The following is a 19,946-nucleotide window of genomic DNA, read 5'->3' on the forward strand; positions in this document are numbered from 1 at the left end:
CATTTTTTTCCCCAGCTGCATGCCCCAGATGACAAAAGCACCAAAGAACAAACAGGATTACACATCTTGCAACCAGGTTTTCACAAAGGTAACAGCGCATTTATTCACAGTAAACAAAAGAGGAACACTTCTTCCCTGCATAAACAATGTAGTAAGAAACAATTCCAAGACAAATCACAGTTTCTGAAAGGGCTGTCACTGAGCTCGCACACTTAACACTTACTTAAATAGTTAAAGAATCACAAAAGGTGTTGCAGTGGAATACAAACAGACATACATAACCCATATAATCTGATGTAAGACCCTTGGGCACTGAAGAAAAATAAACAACTAATTTTAGAATCCCAAGGACTCCATAGAATATGATGCAATGCCTATCAACAGGTATGTTCAGGTTATCGTTTCAAAAGCTGCAGTTGGAATTTTTAAGAACCGAGCTCCCCAGCTAGGGGCTCTTTCTATCGTTTTCATTTTTAATCGAGAACTAACACACAGAATATGTCCTTTCACCATACGAACAGAGGCAGTCTTCAGGAGTTTGTGAATCTTGACAAGACTCCTGCTACAGGTCTTGTTTGCTTTGCTTTGCTTTGCTCTGCAAACTTTCAGAGGATCTGAAAAAGTACGGCTTGATAGCCCCATTGTAGATGTTAACAAATAATATTTCTATCCCAACTTCCAGGGTTGCATCCAATAGAGCCAGCGTGGTGTAGTGGTTAAAAGCGGTAGTCTCGTAATCTGGGGAACCGGGTTTGCGTCTCCGCTCCTCCACATGCAGCTGCTGGGTGACCTTAGGCTAGTCACACTTCTCTGAGGCCTCTCAGCCCCACTCACCTCACAGAGTGTTTGTTGTGGGGGAGGAAGGGAAAGGAGATTGTGAGCCACTTTGAGACTCCTGAAGGGGAGTGAAAGGTGGGATATCAAATCCAAACTCTTCTTCTTCTTCTTCAATATCAGTCACACTCAAGAGCAGTAGGCTACTGAAATTAACAGGCATGACTAGGTCCATTCATTTCAGCTGGTGTTGGACACAAAACTCAGTCTTTAAGAGGAACAGTGAGGAGACCTATCTGAGAAGGCTCCTCACATAACAAAGAAGATCAGGGTTCTACGCTGTGTATAGGGTTGCCAGACCTCCAGGTACGACTTCCAGTCTCTGGGTTGACCTGGCTCCTTCCAGGTGGCATGTGGAGGGCTTGAAACTGCTCTCTCTCCCCTCCCCGCTCCCAATTAACCTCAGTATCCAGGGCCTGCCCCAGGGTCACCCATGGTTCTCAGGTTTGGGCCCCAAAGTCTCAGGGTTTGGGATGCTACCAACCTGGCAACTCCAGGTAAGGACTCCAGTGTAACAGACTCCCTACTGTAGATCTTCAGCTTCCAACACAGTGAGGAGGGCTGCAGATATAGGGATATGTGAGAAGGGGAGGGCCAACAGGTATAGGAACATATGTGCCTGGGTATAGGAACAAGTTAATTTGGGCTAGTGTGGCAGTCACTCTGCTGTAGCTTCTCCCCACATGGAAATGTTAACATCTGGAACCAAAGGCACCCGAGTCCCACCCCACCGGCCCTGTCTATGTTGCTCTAGGCTTCCACAACATTGTCCTGACAGCGTGGGAAGAAGCCATGTTGAAGCACTGCCTGTGGGATTACGATAATGTGCCACTTTGGAGGGTCTCCTAAACCTAAGAAATGGGTTTTCCAGCGGTACAAGGAGCTACAGGCAGTGGGGGTTAGGCAAACAGATCTTTGGAGGCAAGACAGCATGCTTTGCTCAAACTCTTTCCAAACCATCCATGCCCCAAACAAAATTTTCTCAAAAATCCATGTTGCTTAAGGAGGTTAAGCTTCCTCATCAGATAAAGCCAGTCCTTTTCCTGTAAGATTAGGACTTCAGAGCAGCCAAGAACCCAACAGTTAATATTTATGTTGATGAATTCCCTGGGAAGAGGGACTGATTGTTAAATCACTCTGGCAACTGTAAGGGGAGGCCCTAGGGGTCTCTTAGCAACTCTTTAACAAACTACATCTCCCATAATTCTTTGGGGGAAGCCATGACGGTTTAAAGTGGTATCACAGTGCTTTAACTGTGTGGTGCGGATGTGGCCGAAGTGCGATCAGGTGCAGCCACACTATGGACTCCCGATCAGAGGTGAAAGGAATTGTATCAGCATCTCTTCCTTCCCAAAAGCATGTGCAGAGGGGAGAGGAAGGGTTTGTACAAATGTCTCATTTTGCCTGCAAGAACAAGATGAGATAGCCAGTTGATTCTGGTTTCCAAGAGGAAAGCTGTCAGAAGACGGGCTTTTAAATGCATTATATCAAGAAGACAGGCATGCTCTTCATGAGAAAGGCAGAAACATAAAACAAACAAAAAAGGCCTAAAAAACACACATACACACAGCTACCACATGACTACATAATACACAACATTTTGCTGTTAAATACTAGTGTAGATCATCTTGGCTTGTGCTCACTTTCATTTAGTATCTGCAAGCACAGAGAATGATTTTTTTAAATAAAAAAGGTAGGTTAAACACAAAAGCCTCTGAACATTGTGGAATTCCTTTGCACAAGTTCCCTGCACTACGGATGAAAAGCAACCTTAATTTCAGAAGCAATTTGCAGGTTATATACAAACACGAACACTGCTACCTCTTCATCATTTACTGCCACACGCATGCAAAAAAGGACAATGTGCCACAACTGAGAAGTCAGGGTTGACGGCAGGTGCAGCCAACTTCCTAATTCTATCAAATGGCCCATCATTCCAATTACGTGACGCTCAAGAACTCAGACAATCCGGTTGCTAAGTGCGCTGAGCGGCTATGTATTCTCCGGTTGCGGGCAACGCATGCAAGACATCATACAATATCCCAGGTTTTGCCTGGAGACTACTGCTTTATTGGAAAGCCAGCTAACTTACATAGCTGCAAGGCTATTCAATTCAATACAAGCAGAGAATAATTCTATGGATTTTACAGTTACTTGGGTGCCAACCAACCATCTGTCTCTTTCCCCTTATTTGTTCTTCTATATCTTAGGCTCCTTTCCACCTTTAAGCAGAAATATTACATCTCTCTGTGGCACATCATTTTATATAGCGGTAAGCCCATCAGAGAAAGGACAGATCAGTCCTCCAGGGTTTATACAAAACACTACACACAGAGGTTGGCTCAGATCTATTGGATTTTATACCCTCAGCTCCACTAGATCCCAGAAGCATACAGAGAAATGGAAGGGAATGTTTGCCATTTTATCATTGAGCCACCTTGGTTTTAAGAGGATCAGCAACTGGGTTAAATAAATTGTATGAGCTTTCTTTAAATTTGCATACAAGTGAAACAACAGTTCTGACTAAGGGGAAAACACACACATAACACAGACCTTGTTTTTAGATGTGTGCATTTGCTGAAGCAGGCACCATCTTAAGAGAGACATTCCATCTTCTGTGTGCATGCTAATGTTTCTCAAGATGATTACCACCTGCTGTTTCTGTAATTACTTGAATTAAAAATAGCTTTTAAAAAAACCATGATGTCCAATTACTTGGGAGCACCTTCCTGAAAATCAAAGGTGGTTTTTCCCTCCCTACACAAATCAATTTATCTTCTAAGCAGACAACTAGATCAGGGGTTAGGTAACCTAAGGCCCGGGGGCCGGATGCGGCCCAATCGCCTTCTCAATCCGGCTCACAGACGGTCCGGGAATCAGCGTGTTTTTACATGAGTAGAATGTGTCCTTTTATTTAAAATGCATCTCTGGGTTATTTGTGGGGTCTGCCTGGTGTTTTTACATGAGTAGAATGTGTGCTTTTATTTAAAATGCATCTCTGGGTTATTTGTGGGGCATAGGAATTTTTTCATTTTTTTTTCTTTTCAAAATATAGTCCAGCCCACCACATGGTCTGAGGGACGGTGGACCAGCCCACGGCTGAAAAAGGTTGCTGACCCCTGAACTAGATTATACAGTTGAATCCTTAGTGGTGCTTCAGGCTTTTCTGTACATGTTGTTTTGCCCCACACCAATATTCTATAAGTCCTCAGTATATACTTCCGTCATCAAAAATAACCAGCCAGCTAAATGATACAATCAATAAAGCAAGTAACCTGCATTAGAAAGATGTCAGAAAGGGACAGGAAAGCAACAAGAAAAACAAAATCCCAGCAGGTTACTTTCAGCTTTGGAATTAATACAAGCCAAAACAGCACAATCCACACAAAATGGTATGTTATCAGTAGGCTTGAGGGGAAACCAAAGATTTGCAGAAGTACCAAAAAATAAAAAAGGAGGGAAAAACTCAAGTGATGACTGAGCATGCTCAGTAGTCAGAATGGTCAGCTGAGTGTCGGTTGAAGGAACAGGAATGAAAAACCAGGGATAGAGAATAGGCCTAGTGGGTCCCCATTTGTGGAATGCTCTCCCCAGAGACGTTTGCCTGGCGCCTTCATTACATATCTTTAGTTGCCGGGTGAAAACATTCATCTTCAACCAGGCCTTTGGCTGATTAACATTCTACAGCCTTTTCAATATGCTTGTAGGGGGGGGGGTTATTGCTTTGTTTTTTGTTTTTATTATGTATCTTATGCTCTCATTTTGTATTTTTAATGTTGTGAACTTCCCCACGATCTTTGGATGAAGGGTGGTATACAAATTTAATAAACAAACTGAAGTGGCTATCTTGCAATTTTACAGGGAGAAAAGGATTGCGACGCGTCACAACATTTAGCTGCCGGTTGACTTGTAGTGCAAATGTCAATTTACTTCCAAGGCATGTGTTCAAGATCAGGGTGCAAGTTCTATGAGAATAAAGCACTTTACTTCCACATTTCTTCGAAACAGGAAACCTCTTTAGGGTGGTAAGTTTAATAAGGGAAATACACAGAATCCAACAGCACCATTATAAAGAGGCACAACTAGGAAAACAAAAAAAACTTTCTTGACACTACTCTTCATTACAAACGTAACTGATTAATTGGGAGCAGACTCACTAGCAAGATAATACATTAGTGCCGTAAGAACAGTAGCATCAACAAGAATGGAGCTTATGTCAAGTAGCTTCATTGAACTCATAAATGTGGCAATTAAATAAATGACAAAACTATCAAGGGTAATACAGTGGCACCTTGGGTTACAGACGCTTCAGGTTACAGACTCTGCTAACCCAGAAATAGTATCTCGGGTTAAGAACTTTGCTTCAGGATGAGAACAGAAATCGTGCAACACAGGCATGGCTGCAGCGGGAGACCCCATTAGCTAAAGTAGTACCTCAGGTTAAGAACAGTTTCAGGTTAAGAATGGACCTCCAGAACGAATTAAGTTCTTAACCCGAGGTACCACTGTATTCCCCTGTTAAGACTAAGTAAAACGTAAAAACCACTTTCCTCCATTTCCTGGTACCACGAGTCTAGTGTGATACCCCGATGTCCTATATGGCAGTGAATATGTAGTAACATTAGGCCTTTTGGGAATGAACTAGGAGAAAAGCAACACATAAAGTCTTGGGGAGAAAAACTATAATGCTGTCGCGAGAAGCTTGTGATACTCAAATTATATGGAAGGGCAGGATGAAAAGGGAAATATTAAGAGTAACTTAGTGATTAAGATGGAGTGGAACTTAAGCCTCAAAAAACTGGAAAACAGTATACACCTTGACGCATCAGTCAGGCGAAAACGTTTCTCTTAGACCAGGCGTTTGGCTGATTGACACACGATGCCCTTTTAATACATGTTGTGAAAGGGGGGGTATTGGGTGTCTTTGCTTTTATTTTTATTATGTATTTTGTGTTTTTTATATTGTGATTTTATGTTGTGAACCAACCCTGAGATCAACGGGTATGCAAATTTAATAAATAATAACAACTAACAAAAAACTCAGTTTATAGCGGAATAGTGCCGAAAAGTCAGAACCGGTATCAGCCGAACTAGATTTTACAGCACTGATTTATGTGAGGATGGAGAAGCTAAGCCCTGGTCTGCCTTTTCAAAATGAGTGCCCTATATTCATGAGATATCAGAAGGCAAGATTTCATCAAGATAACATCTGAGAGCACAATGTTTTGCGAAATGTGTGTTATTGGTATCTTGCATATTCCTGCTGCTTAGAAAAGCTTTGAAGTGAAAACATAAGAGATGCAAAGCTTTTTATTATATACCGTGTTGTATGTTGTATTATTCCGAGATTTATAACAGCGGCGGCAAGTTTTTTTTTTAAAAAAAAATTCATGGCATGCAGTTTAAAAGCACTATATAATTAAGTCTTGGGAAAAAAACCAACCATGCACACAAAAAGCTTGCAAGCAGGAATACATAATCATAAAAGAATCACAGCTTGGTGTGAACATAGCAGCAATTAATAATATATTTCTCAGTAATAAAGTGAAAACTGTAGTAACTTAAAAGCAAACAGAAATTAGACTCCCTCATAATTCCGCCCATTATAGGCTTCAGCATATTAGAGACAAGTCTTTATTACTTACACCCCAGGCTCAGAAGTCTGCACAGCCAAACAACAACAACTGTGCACCAGATCTCAGGATGCGTGCATCTAACACAGAATCCAAAATCTGGATCATAATCCTGACCATCTCAAGCAGATTGTGGTTTTGCACTTATTAAGAAAACATACACACAAAAGGCCGCCTTTGTATGCAACAATAAACAATGGTTAACAGATTAGTACTGGGATTGAGCAGAGCACCAGCATGCACTGCCCCACTACTCCCACTTCGCTCCTGCCCTTGAGCAAAGGGAACAATGCGCCATGATACCTTACCTTGTTATTACAACTGAACCCAAGGTCGTGGTTTGCTTCTCCCACTAAACCATGGCTTGTTCGTGGTTTATTCTAAGCAGATGTGCACAGTCCAGAGGAGGAAATAAGGGCCATTTTACACATTACTCAGAGGTGATCCTAGGCTGATCCTTGCAACTGAGTATACACAACCAACAGGTTGTTACAGTCAATCGTGACACCCCTGGCATGCCTATGTCTGTACAATACATATATTCGCATACACCTGTTTGTTGAATTCACACACTTAGGCTGTACATGCACACACCTATAGGAAAAAGGAATCTTGTGAAGTAGCTCTAAGACAGAGAACCTGCATCTCTCTCTCTCTCTCTCTCTCTCTAACAAAATAAAAAAATTCCTTCCAGTAGCACCTTAAAGACCAACTGAGTTAGTTCTAGGTATGAGCTTTCGTGTGCATGCACACTTCTTCAGATACCTGAAGAAGTGTGCATGCACACGAAAGCTCTATCTGAAAGTGCTATCTGCACTTCCGAAAGTGCTATCTGAAGAAGTGTGCATGCACACGAAAGCTCATACCTAGAACTAACTCAGTTGGTCTTTAAGGTGCTACTGGAAGGAATTTTTTTATTTTGTTTTGACCATGGCAGACCAACACGGCTACCTATCTGTAACTCTCTCTCACTCTCTCCCCCTCACACACACACACACACACACACTTCTTTCTCCAAATTGTCCAAATTACATTTTCAGCTCAGTGGTGCCTTACAGGATTGGGAATGTCATGGTGGGGCGCATCCAATTAATAAGCGAAAGCATCTACAGAGCATATTTCTATCTCTCTTCTTAAAGGCTTGAAAGGTAAAGGTAAAGGTACCCCTGACCGTTAGGTCCAGTCATGGACAACTCTGGGGTTGCGGCGCTCATCTCGCTCTATAGGCCGAGGGAGCCGGCATTTGTCCACTGACAGCTTCCGGGTCATGTGGCCAGCAGGACTAAGCCACTTCTGGAAACCAGAGCAGCGCACGGAAACGCCGTGAGCAGTACCTATTTATCTACTTGCACTTTGACGCGCTTTCGAACTGCTAGGTGGGCAGGAGCTGGGACCAAACAACAGGAGCTCACCCCGTCACAGGGGTTTAGACCACAGCGCCACCAGCATCCCCTTCTTAAAGGCTTACCGCTACCCATATATGCCAAGTCCCAGCTACAAAACTAAAATTAAGGGGGAGGACACACCAAGCTATATAGCAAAGACATTTAACACATCTATACTGATCTTCCAGACTCTCATGGTTAATTTTAATTGCAGAATTTCATATCCAAGTGCAGAACTCAAGAAATCTACCCTCAAGGAGCTTCTGTGCCATAGTGACTAAGAGACTGAGCTTCCAATTGGGAAGATGAAAATCTCACCTTCTTTGTTTATTGCGTTTATATAGCTGGCAATCAGTAGGTATCCATGTGTAGCTTACAAATAAAACAAACTTTTAAAAATGCAATATTTAATAATTGAGCCATTCTGTCTCAGTCCTGAGATCTGCAATATGTGGGATAATAAATCAGAATTACTGATACTTCCCAGGACTGTTGTAAGATTACACCGAGAAAATGCATGTGAATCATTTAAAAGAACTATATAAATGTTGAATATTGATATTAAAGCTTAACACAACAAGATAAGCTGAGCCCTGCTGGGTCAGGAAAATGGCCTGTGTGTTCCAACATCCTGTTATCACAACGGACAACCAGAAGCCTATGGGAACTCCAAAAGCGGGTGGTTCTGGGGATTTCATAGGCTGTACTTTTGGAGCTACTACAAAGCAACAAACCCCAATAATAGCATGGATGCTGGAATACCAGGCATTAATTAGTTTAGTTCATCTCATTTATAGAATTAATACAATCCAACCCAAAAATACAATCCAAACCATGAAAAAATCCACCAGCTCTTATTATATAGTTTACCTGATGCAAAACTACAAGTTTCAAGAACCAAAGAAAGAAGGTAAGTAGCACATTTGTTTCAATTAAGACCTTCCATAGCCCTTTCGCTAAGAGCTCTGACAAGCTGGTGCTAAAGACCCAATCTAGTCTCCCACTAGCAGACTTTCTCAACCTTGGTCCCCCAGATGTTGTTGAACTACAACTCCCATCATCCCTAGCTAGCAAGGCCAGAGCTCAGGGATGATGGGAGTTGTAGTCCAACAACATCTGGGGATCCAAGGTTGAGAGGCTGATTTAGCCAACTGAATTCAGTCTGCAAGATTCACATGGCCATTGATATGGGCATATGGGTAGCCAGATGTTTTGAAATCTGTGTGTACATGTGTCTCTCTTAACAAGATGCTTCTGAGTAGCCATTTGCAACCCTTTTCAATGTAGCAGGCCACTTAAAATCAGAACTGAACAGTTTCCAAACTGCCATTGATGGGGCTCTAATCACAATGTGCAGAGCCTTAAAATGCTTTTTCATAACTGAAGGCAAAGTCCAAGACTAGAAGTTGCGCAAGTTACAAAGAAAAGCCAAAAGCTCTGATTAAAAACATACAAGGAAATATTTTTTAAAAAATAAAATCCTGGCAATAGAACTTGGGCACTCCAAACATCTAAGGACTTGTAAGCATTTCTGAAGTTGACAATGCCACAACAAGCTCCCTGATGCTAATTTCTTCCTGTCTGAGGAGCGTCACAGCTTCCTCAGTATTTCATTTGCGCCAGCCAAAACATCACATCAGGAGTCAATGGAGAATGGTCATTTGACATGAAGACTTTGTGCAAGATTACTTATTGTACACATGTCACATTTAAAGCCCTCGTTTACCCCAATCTGCAGCAGAAAGCAATTTAGCCCACCTCACTGCAGTAAAACAAACTACCAAAAACACAGAAGGAAAACCACTTAACCAAAACATCCCCAAAGAACTGATTCTGCTAATACTCTCATCCTATATCAGCCCAGCTGATTGACATTTTTTTTTATTATTTCCACATGCGGGTCCCTACATTTAAGGGTTGCATTTGATAGTGTTCCTCCGCTGAAAGCAATGCTTTTTTAAAAAAATCAGAACCACAGGAAGGAAGCAGCTTTTGGCTACCCTCTCCCCAGCAGCCCCCTCCCTACACACACCTCTCTCAATCTGCTCTGCAGGGTTGAGGGACACTCCAGAACAGACTGGGGAGCATGGAGGGCTGCAAAGGGGAGGCGGAACGGCTGGAAACTGCTTCCCTCCCTGTTGCTCCATCTGCTGAGCATCACTGCTGATGCAGCCTCTGTTTCTAGAGGACCAGCTGCAATCAATTTGTTGCACAGCAAAAACACCTAAGAGGCAAGCTGAAGACTTAAGTTATTGCGGTGTAAGATTTTGTGGGCCAGAGCCCACTTCAGCCAGATACATACATGCAAACGTAACTTTTGTTCCACACATTAAGTGGCCCAATAAATGTGCACAAAACGAGGACACGTAAATGAAAGCCCTGACACTGGTATTCAGTTACACATCTTATGCTCCATTTCCCCCAGAAACTGGCAGCGTACTATTTTCATTCCACCACTGGATGTGCCAAATTTCTATTTTCCCCTCCCTCCCTCCAACCCCCCTCGCTGCATTTCCTAAGGATGCACAGTTTCCAAGACTGCTTGAAGGTTTCAAAAGCTACATCCTGGCATCATTAACTGAAAAACCAGCTTCTGTAAGCCTGCTGGTGGATATCAAACTCTCCTCTCAGCTTTTCCTCTAAAGCCTGCTAGCCAGCTCATCTGCCACTGCCTGGGAAAAAGAAGAGAGACATTTGACATTCTTAATCTGCAAGGACTTCATTAGGCACTAGCAGAAATATAAAGTATGGCGAGGAGCCGGGGGTGCGGGGGAGACAATCGAAAGGAAAGCCACCATTAAAATGTAAGATGTTTCATCTCCATAAGGCGATAGGAGTTAACACAAGTCTTGGAGGGCCCTCTCCTGTACATTCCATACTTTCTAAGAGACAACACACACACACTTGCTGTAGACAAACGCAAATAAGCCCAGTTTATCAAACACATTTACAGGGAGACACTTCTATAGCTCAGAAGAATACTCAGCAGGAGAATATAAAACCCAAAATAAGTTTTCATTCAGAAACATGAAAACCAAGATATAAAATCATGCCTTTCAAAATTTTACGGATACAGTGAGGACATTAAAACCATACAATGTCCAAACTAAGCAGGATTTATCAAATGATTATAAATCTGCTCCACAAAGTATATTTTGTGTGCAGCCCAAATCAGAAAGCCCAGGGCAGAAAAACAACAACTATGGTAAGTGGTTTGCTTGTATGTACTCTCACACATGCCAATAAATATTATTTTACAAATGCAGACACAGGCTATAATCTAACAGAATCTTAGGAGCACTTAAGCCTATTGATTTCAGTGGGATTAAGACAGTGGATTATGGCACATACAACATTGTGAGATGGCTAGAGTGCCTGTTGAAAAAACAGGTTGTTTCTTCAAATACAACGTTGAGGTCCAAATCAGGTATCTTTTTTTTTAATTCTTATATCTTAGCATATGCCATTCTCTTCAGGACACTGCATATGTTCCACCAATGCCACAAGAATTTAATCATTCTCCACCATGCACTGTACGATGCTAGTTATTTTTGCAGGTATTCATGTACCTACTACAAAGTGCCCCATATAAAGAATGCAACGTGGGAGAGGGAAAATGAACTTCCAACATTGTTCACCTCTTGCTAGTAAACACTATTGCTCCAAGTAGCTTATTTCTGGAGAGAAAAGGAACGCCACTGACTGACACATCTGATCAATGACATTTGTGCTTCAGCCCAACACACAGTTAGGCTTACCGTACTTCTGTGCAAGCATACATAGGGGTCTGCTGAAATGCGAATCACCAGCTTTCATTAAATATGGCTTCTTCTTCTTTTTAAACTAGCGGGGGGTGTATGTGCCTAATTTCAAAAGCAAAATTATTTGCAAAACAGCCTAAAATGCCTAACACAACTATTATTCATAGTTGAGGTAGGAATATACTTCCCGGATGTTATGCGTGCCAGAACAAATAGCCTGTCAGTATTTGCGTTTATTTATTTATTTGTTCAACTTCTAAACAACAGATTTACGGCACAAGAAATCCTCAGAAACAAGGCCCCCACCCCGTTCCAGGTTCAACTAGACTTAAGCCCTGGTAGGAGCGATGGACCAAGCCTTGGCTGTACAAATGGAGACAAGCCCTTTGCCATGATGCAGCCTTGCAAATAAGTTACCAGCCTACTAATATAAAAAGAAAAAGAAGAAAAAGAAACCCTTCAGGCTCATGTATGTCCCCTTTAGCTTTTAGGCTAAGGGACGTCGTAGGAGGGATGTTTTGCACATTGTTTCCCTATGCGATCATTAGATACAATTCTTACTCACCACAAGCAACCAAGCTATTGCTTATTTACAGGCTTGCCCTATTTCCTGCCCCATAAATACTTCTGGGATCTCCCACCAGTGTGTGTGTGTCTCTATGTTGCACTGCCTTTCCTGAACAGCTGCTACCCCGTACCTTACCATGCACTTGTAAAACCTGCCAATTCCTGCGGTACATTAGCACATTTCACCAGGTGGGCCAATGCAAATGTTTTGCAGGCGATGTGCAGCATCCATCAGGTAACGTGAGCACGTAGTTCCCTTCCTCCCAGTAACCAAGGCTGATGCTTTAGCGTGCTCATTTCAGGACAAAGCGTTGTTATGCTATTTTATATCTTGCAAGAACTTGGCTAAGAGTAGAAATAATCACCCCCTCTGTAATTTGGGCTGCTAAGCACATTATAACATACCTGCTTTTGTGATATGCTGGCACTAAAAGAGACTTGAACAGCTATGTGTTGGCCAGAGATTCCCCACTAATAGCTACTTCAAAGCCTGACATCAGCCCTCCTCAAGTGTTCAGCCCAAACACACCAATGGCTAAAACTAGGGAGGGACTCATCTCAGTCCAACCTCAACCTTCCTGCATTGAAAGGGAAGTGCTTCTAAGCACATTCAGCCAAGCATGCTTAGACCTGCAGATCTTCCCGTTCAGTGAAGGTACATGTTTGGCGGACTTGGTAATGAAGCATGTAGGTACCTTGGAGTGATGCTTGCAAATTCACCCTTCAACCTCCTCTCTCTTTGCATGTTAAAGCTGAGGCTGTCATCAGCATCCATTCTCCTACATCTTGATTCCACAGGTGCTACCGCCTCTAGCAACCCTCTTCCACCACATCTTAACAAAGGTGGCGTCCAGGATCCAGAGTTTTTGGCTGGTCTTGGTAACCCGCCCAGATGTGTAGCTCCTATGACACCAACGTGGGAAAGTCTCTTCCTTGACACCACATTGAACTTGAAGTGCTTCCAAAGCATAACATGACCAGAGAGCTCCAGAGAAGGACCTGCCAGGAGGCTGGAAGGACATTCACCATGGCAAGTGTGGCAAGTAAATCTGTAAGCCCCTGGTATGCAGAAAACTGTCCTACCATTCTAACACACCTGACCCACTGTGTGTGACAACTGTATTTGAAGAAACAGAAAACACTAACTTTCATGGCAGTCTGCACATCAAGTTAAACCACTCTGGTTGTTTAAGTACAATTTAATGCAAACAAGTTGCCTGTTGGTGGTGCAAGCTGGTCAAATGTTCCTGTTCTGATCCTCCAGGCGCAACAAACCTTGGCTTGTTGTGCTGTCAGAACCTGCAGTCGTGGTTTGTTTCCCCTACATGCCTAGGTTCCAATGGCATGACAAGCCAGGGCTGCTACCCCCAGCACAGGTAGGAACAGGGGAGCAGCGAAGCAGGGGACTTTTGAGCAGTGTGCACCAGCAAACTGTTCATTCAAATTAAACCGTAGTTAAACATTAACTATGGTTTTATGAGATATAAGGACCAGGCCTATTAAATTGATTCACACAAGGAATCAGGCCAACAGTCCTATCTAAGCTAGTGCTGTATACCTTTTCTGGAGACAATTCTCCAGGACAAGGTCTCAAGCAAATATCTTTCCCAGACCTGCACGTGGAAGTCCTCTTAACTGGAGAAACCAAGGATCGAATCTGTGTGCTAAACATGTGCAATAACCTCTCTAATTCATAACCACAAGCACTCTTCACAAGATACAGCTTGCCTTTGAACAAAGATTCCTCAAACCTAAAACTGAACCTTCTTTTATCCATTATTGTTGTTAATATGCCGTACATCTCAGAAGCCACATCTCCCACACACGAGTGCAAGCAGAAGAGATCTGCATGAGTCTGCGATGCAAGAAGTGTCACATAGTCCGAATTCCATTTATAATTTTGCAGCCCTTACAATGGTGTCATATGAAACTTACATCAATGTGTGTTTTCTTAAAGTGATCCCGTAAGCCTGCCTTCCAGATGTAATTACTGCACAATATATATCAGAATCAGAAAGGCTTCACTTGTACAGGCGAGATTGAGAAGAAATCAATATAAAGAAGATAAATGCTTCTTCTTGAGAGCTGCAGAATTTCAAACAGTGAGAAGTTTTAAGCCTCCTTTCTCCACCTTCTCCAACCTTTTTCGAATCAAATTGAAGGAGCTACTATGACTATACTATACTATACTATAACTATAACAGGATGAGGAACCTGTAGCCCAACAAGATCTGAATGGCTCTTCACGCTTGCCGAGGCTGATTAAGAGTCCCCACTCCCACTTCAAGAGATAATTTCAGATACAGTTGAACTATTTCTATAGATGTCCAGTTTTGGTCTTTGACAGTACAATCCTACGCATGTTTACTTGAAGTTAACCACACTGTACTGAACAGAGATTACTCTCAGTTTGTGTGTGTGCATGCGCATGTATAAAATTGCAGTTTTTTCAAACATCTTTCTTTTCCCCACCCCGTTACACTTTTATTTCAACCCATAAAATGATCCAAGATAAAAAGATGGCATCAAAAAGGTCAATGTCACAAAACTTTCTGCTTTTAATCTTAGCTATAAAGAGGTGCTAATAAAAGAAAAGTATTAAAAGCCTAATAAAAACAAGCCACAGCATAGTGGAAGTTGCTGTGGGAGAGGGGGTGTAGATGCGAATCATATCAAGTGACTGTAGGGTTTCCTAAAGTTAGGCTGCAATCCCATTCCATACCCACTTAGGAGTATGTCCCATTGAATTCAATGGGGTTTCAATTCCTAACAGAGATGCCTAAGATCACGCTTCACATGGTTCCCTTACTACCCAGTTTGAAGGTTCCCATCTACCTGAAGCATGTCTGCAAAGCAATCCTGCACATAAAGTAAATGCCATGGAGTTCAATGGGGCTTTCTCCCATTGAACTTAAGCAGGTACAGGATTGCAGCTTGCTCCATTGATCTGAATTGGGTTCTCTTGGACATGTATAGGATTGTTCTTTTAAGTGAACCAGTCAACCAGGTAACCTTTTAAGCAGTGTGTATATGCATTTGTATATATATGTGTGTGTGTGTATATATATATATATATGTGTGTGTGTGTGTGTGTGTGTGTATGGTGATGAGATACCTTGTATAACAGGGGCATCATCCTTCAGGCAAATTTGCTAGCTACTTGCCCCTACCAGAGAGAAAAAAAGAATGAATGAAAGAAGTTGATCATGGAAATGAATTCATTGGCAGTTGTTGCTGTTTTTTTACACTTTGTTAGTAATACATAGGCAGGTTTCAGACATTCCTATTTCCAGCTGTGGCAATCAACACTGTGCTGAAATGAAATGCAGAAGGATATAGTGTGTGTTTAAAAAAATCATACCTTTACAGCACTTGGAAGGGTTAATGCTAAATTTAAGAACAGCTCTTTCTCAGGAGATCTGTGTGCATATGTTGGGGGACTTTGGGGATATGTGTTGAACGAAATCCAGGAAAAGACTGAAGCTCCGCAGTGCCTCTATTGGTCCATCTATGTTACTGTATATGGTGGGAAAGGGGAGGGGGTAGAGAACAACTCTCTCTCTCTCCTCCAAGCTTCCCTGACATTTTTAACTTTTCTCAGCTCCAGGCTCAAGCCTGCAAAAGGGGAAGGGGGAGCAAGTTTGCTGCGCTCTGCAACTGTTGGGAGAATCTTGCCTTAAACCAAGGTTTTTCCACTGTGCCTAAGAAGTGGAGGAGACAGCCAATGCAACCATCTCCCCCCCCCCACTTCCACCCACCCACATTTAACACACCACACCACGGAGGCAAAAGACTCAAGTAAACGCCCAGCAGCCTGGGAATGATTTTTGGCCATGCCTAGTTCTCCAGAAAGAAGGAAGGCTGGGGAGAGAGATTTCTAGGCCAGCCGTCTCCTGTTCTTTTCAGAACCCCCAGTTCTCCTGCACCTCCTTATGCAGGATCTGACCTTCCTCCAGTTCTAACTCATTAACACCGCCCTCCTCACTCACACCCCCATCAAGGTCAAATGATGTGACATCAGCCCAGCTTATCAGGCTGAAAGGTGTGCAGAAATGCTGCAGGTAAAGGTGGAAGAGGTCAGGAAGGTGGAAAGGAAAAGGGTTTATCATCAGGACCAGCATCGGTGTCAGAGGCTGACGCCCAGCTGTTATCTCTCCTCACCCAGGTGGCATGGCTGGAACCCACTGCCTGTGCACACACAGCCTTTAGCACAGAGGAGGGAAAACGCACCCCCCCCAAAAAAAAGACACACACACACACACACAGCTGGCATTCCTACCCTGCGATGCCTAGGGAAGCACTGCACCAAATCTGAGATCTCAGCAGGGCAAGGGAAAGACTACAAAAGGGGAAAGGTGTGTGTGTGTAAAAAGGGGGGGAGGGGATGTCCACTATCTTAGCCCCCCCTCCCCAAAAAAGAGATCAGGATGGAGGAGTTTAAGGGGAGGGTGTGCAACCCCCGAATTTTGGGGTTTGGCTGCCTGCTCCTCCGGTAAATTCACCAAGCAGGAGTGGGTTTGTGGGTTGTTGTTTTTTTTCGGGTGGTGGGGTTGGAGAGATTCTATGTGGCTGCTAAAAGGGTAGAGATAAGGCGAGCGGATAGGCGGCAGTACTATTATAGTGGCAGTCCTATTAGACACACAAACAGAAACACACACACACACACACACACACAGACACCCGGTCGAGGAAGGGAGAGCAGCGCTGGCGGGCACAATCACACACCGCCACTCATCACCGAGGCAAGGCTGGATGGGATCACACTACGCCGCTACACGCTGGGCACTGCGGGAGGAGCGCCGGGCTCGCTCGCTCGCTCTCTCCTTCATTGATTTGCCACAAGTATAGAGCGGGTGATGGGCTGGAGTAAGGAGGGAAGAAACCGGAGGTTGGCTGTTAGTTGGGGGAGGAAGAAGGGAGGAAGGAGAGAAAGAGAGAGAGAGGTGGTGGTGGCAGGAGAAGTTGCGAAGAGTGGTGCTAATGGGCTTGAGGTTTTGTCATCCATTGCCCAGAATCTCCCCATCCAAATAGGGGGACCCTATTGCTTCCCCAAGAAGCGAGATTCCTTTTCGTTATCCTCGGATCCAGAGTTTCACACGCGCACACGTATTTTCTAACAAGCAGCAGCCAAACACGCCTTCCTAGGAGAGAGGAGGGGGGATCGGGTAGATCTATAGATGTACTGGGTCGGTTTGAGGGGGGGGAGCACGCCCTCACCCCCCCCCGCTTTTGGTCCACACAGTGACAGCGCACACACACACACACACACACACACACACACACACACACACACCCCACAAATGGGGGCGACTGGAGGGGACGTGTAAGCGCAACGGAAAGACGAGACACACGGATCGCGACGTAGAGAGAGACACAGAGAGAGAAAATATCTTGCCCCCTCTCCCCCCCCCCCAAATAAACAGCTTAAAAAAATAAAAAAATCCATCCCATATTAAGATTTCCACTCACCGGGGAAACACACCACGTAATGGAGCACGGAGACGGTGATTTTCAAGAAAAAGATCCAGCAACACGGTTGCAGTAGCCTCCGCATCTCCAAAGCCGCACATCGAAACAAACAGAAGGGGGTTCTCTCTTTAAGTATATTTTTAAAAATTCAGGATGAGGATTCCACATACACCACCAACAAAAAAATTATAATGTGTTTGAGAGAGAGAGATAGAGAGAAGGTGCGGGGGTGGGAAACTTGTTGAAAATAGTATTTTTTGAAAAAGTTGCACTTTCCTGCCCCGTCTCTGGAACAAAAAAAAAGAGCGGGGGAGGGTGGGGGTTAACCCGAAAAAGAAAAAGAGGGAAGCCGGAGCGATGGACCAACCCCCCCGCCCCTCGCTATTAAAAATAATAATAATAGCAGCAAATTGGCGCGCGCGCGCAGCCTCTTCCTTTCCGTCTTCTCTGCCCTGAATTTGTGCCTCTGGATGTGTGCAAAGCTAAAAGAGTCCCGGAGTTCAGCAGACCCGCCGCTCCAGGCCTCGGGAGCCAAGGCTGGCAGCAGGGTGAGGAGGCGGAGGGACGGGACTCGGGAGCCGAGAGCTCACAACTTCCCTCCAGCCCGCAAAAACAGCAGCAGCGCCGGCGCCGGGGATCGGTGGCTAGCGAGCGCCTCGGCTGGGCTCGGACTCTCTCCTCTCGCCTTCATGCGGGCAGCACCGTGCAAGGCCAAAGGGAAGGAGGCATTCTTGCAAACAGCAGTCGGAGCAGCGGCGATAGTAGCAAAATCCACTCCCCAGCCCCAGCGATCGAGGGCTTGCAGCAGCAGCAGCAGCAGCAGCGGCGGCGGCGAGGAGTCGGGCTGCCCGGAGCAGCTCTCAGTCCATCCCGCTGCTAGAAGTTGGGGCTCCGGAGCAAGCTGGCGAGGAACAGTCAGGCAGGAGCTGCTGGAAGCTTTCCATTCTTCCATACAGGAAGTAACATGTGAGCCTAGATCCTGGCTGAGACTTTAAAGCGGAGAGAGAGAGGGAGCGGAAGGGAGAGAGGGAGAGAGAGAGGAGAGGAGAGGAGAGGCGGGGGCGCGCAGGGGAGGAGGGGGGAAAGGGGGGGGGTCTCGGCTTGGCGCGCACTCGAGGCTCTTAAAGCGGCAGCGCCCGCTCGCCTCGCTCTCGTCTCCGGTTCTGCCGGCGAGCCGGAGGAGGGAAAGTGAAGGCAGAGCGCGCGCGCGTGTGAATGAACGGGTGCATTTCGGGGAGAGAGCTTTTTATGCTTGTATGGAGACACGCCGTTTCCTTGCACGCGCACGTCTCCACTGTGCACATTCACACACACACACCCACACACCCAGCAAGCGATCCTCTTGTGGGAAGGGAAATCCTTGAGGGATTTCGTTTCCACGTTCGCGCACGCGTTTCGCAAAGCTCTCCAGCACGCCTCTCTGCAAGCGAGGGACGTTTCTTGCAGTGTCCGGCGACGAGGCAGGCAGCGGGACACGCCTGCAAGAACCTTCTCTCGCACTCCTCCTCGGTGGATTCCTACACGTGTCCTTGCACGCACGTGCGCACACAGCGCTTTCGCGTTCGCTCAGTTGCCACGCGCTGGACGGCTTCGCACACTCGCATCCCGCGCCGGAGACACAAAGGGGATATTCTCACTCGCTCATTCGCGGTATTTCGAGAGATCAAGCCAAGACGAACGAATATATTGCACAATATTCCGTGCACCACGAAAATGACACTGTTCGACAGTGGAACGGACTCCCACGAGAGGCGGTGGACTCTACTTCCTTGGAGGTTTTTAACCAGAGGTTGGATGTACCACCCGTCACGTATGATCTAGCGGGAGATTCCTGATTTTCAAGGGGTTGGACTAGATGACCCTCGGGGATCGCTCCCAACTCTACAATTCTGTGATACTCTTTCACAGTTACTTCCTTATATACATTCATTTTGTTTCTCGTGCAACCACCCACCAGACAGAAAAAGGGAAATCTTTCTCCCCGTCCAAATACACAGAATCTTTCTGCCTCACGGACACATACGAGTACTGTATTCCCACTCTCACGCGTGCACACGCAGCCGCCGCTTTGTGCTGAACGCTCCACGCATTACTTACTTACACACATACACCCACGCACTTCCAGGCACACACACAAATGTTTCCCCCTATTCTCTTTCTTCCTCGCGCGCGCACACACTCCCTGCACTCATGCACACACACAAACTATTTTCATGTACACATCCCCGCTGGATGCATATAACCATATTCATTCGCACGCCGCTCCTCACAGACACACACACTTGCTGTAATGGACG

At 44.9% G+C, this 19,946-nt stretch overlaps 1 protein-coding gene across 3 annotated transcripts in view; it reads right to left on the bottom strand.

The window, feature by feature from the left end:
* The window catches only part of PTPRG (protein tyrosine phosphatase receptor type G), a 555,232-nt gene extending 536,532 nt beyond the window's left edge, over positions 1 to 18,700 (bottom strand). For all 3 annotated transcript variants that reach the window (XM_081852306.1, XM_081852304.1, XM_081852303.1), the window contains exon 1: positions 17,650 to 18,700. In XM_081852306.1, the coding sequence (XP_081708432.1) occupies positions 17,650 to 17,734 (85 nt within the window). In that variant the 5' untranslated portion in view covers positions 17,735 to 18,700. The remainder of the gene's footprint in view (positions 1 to 17,649) is intronic.
* Positions 18,701 to 19,946: the final 1,246 nt, after the last annotated feature.

The sequence above is a fragment of the Podarcis erhardii genome (genome assembly GCF_964252035.2).
Source record: "Podarcis erhardii genome assembly, chromosome: 2".
Lineage (NCBI taxonomy): Eukaryota > Metazoa > Chordata > Lepidosauria > Squamata > Lacertidae > Podarcis > Podarcis erhardii.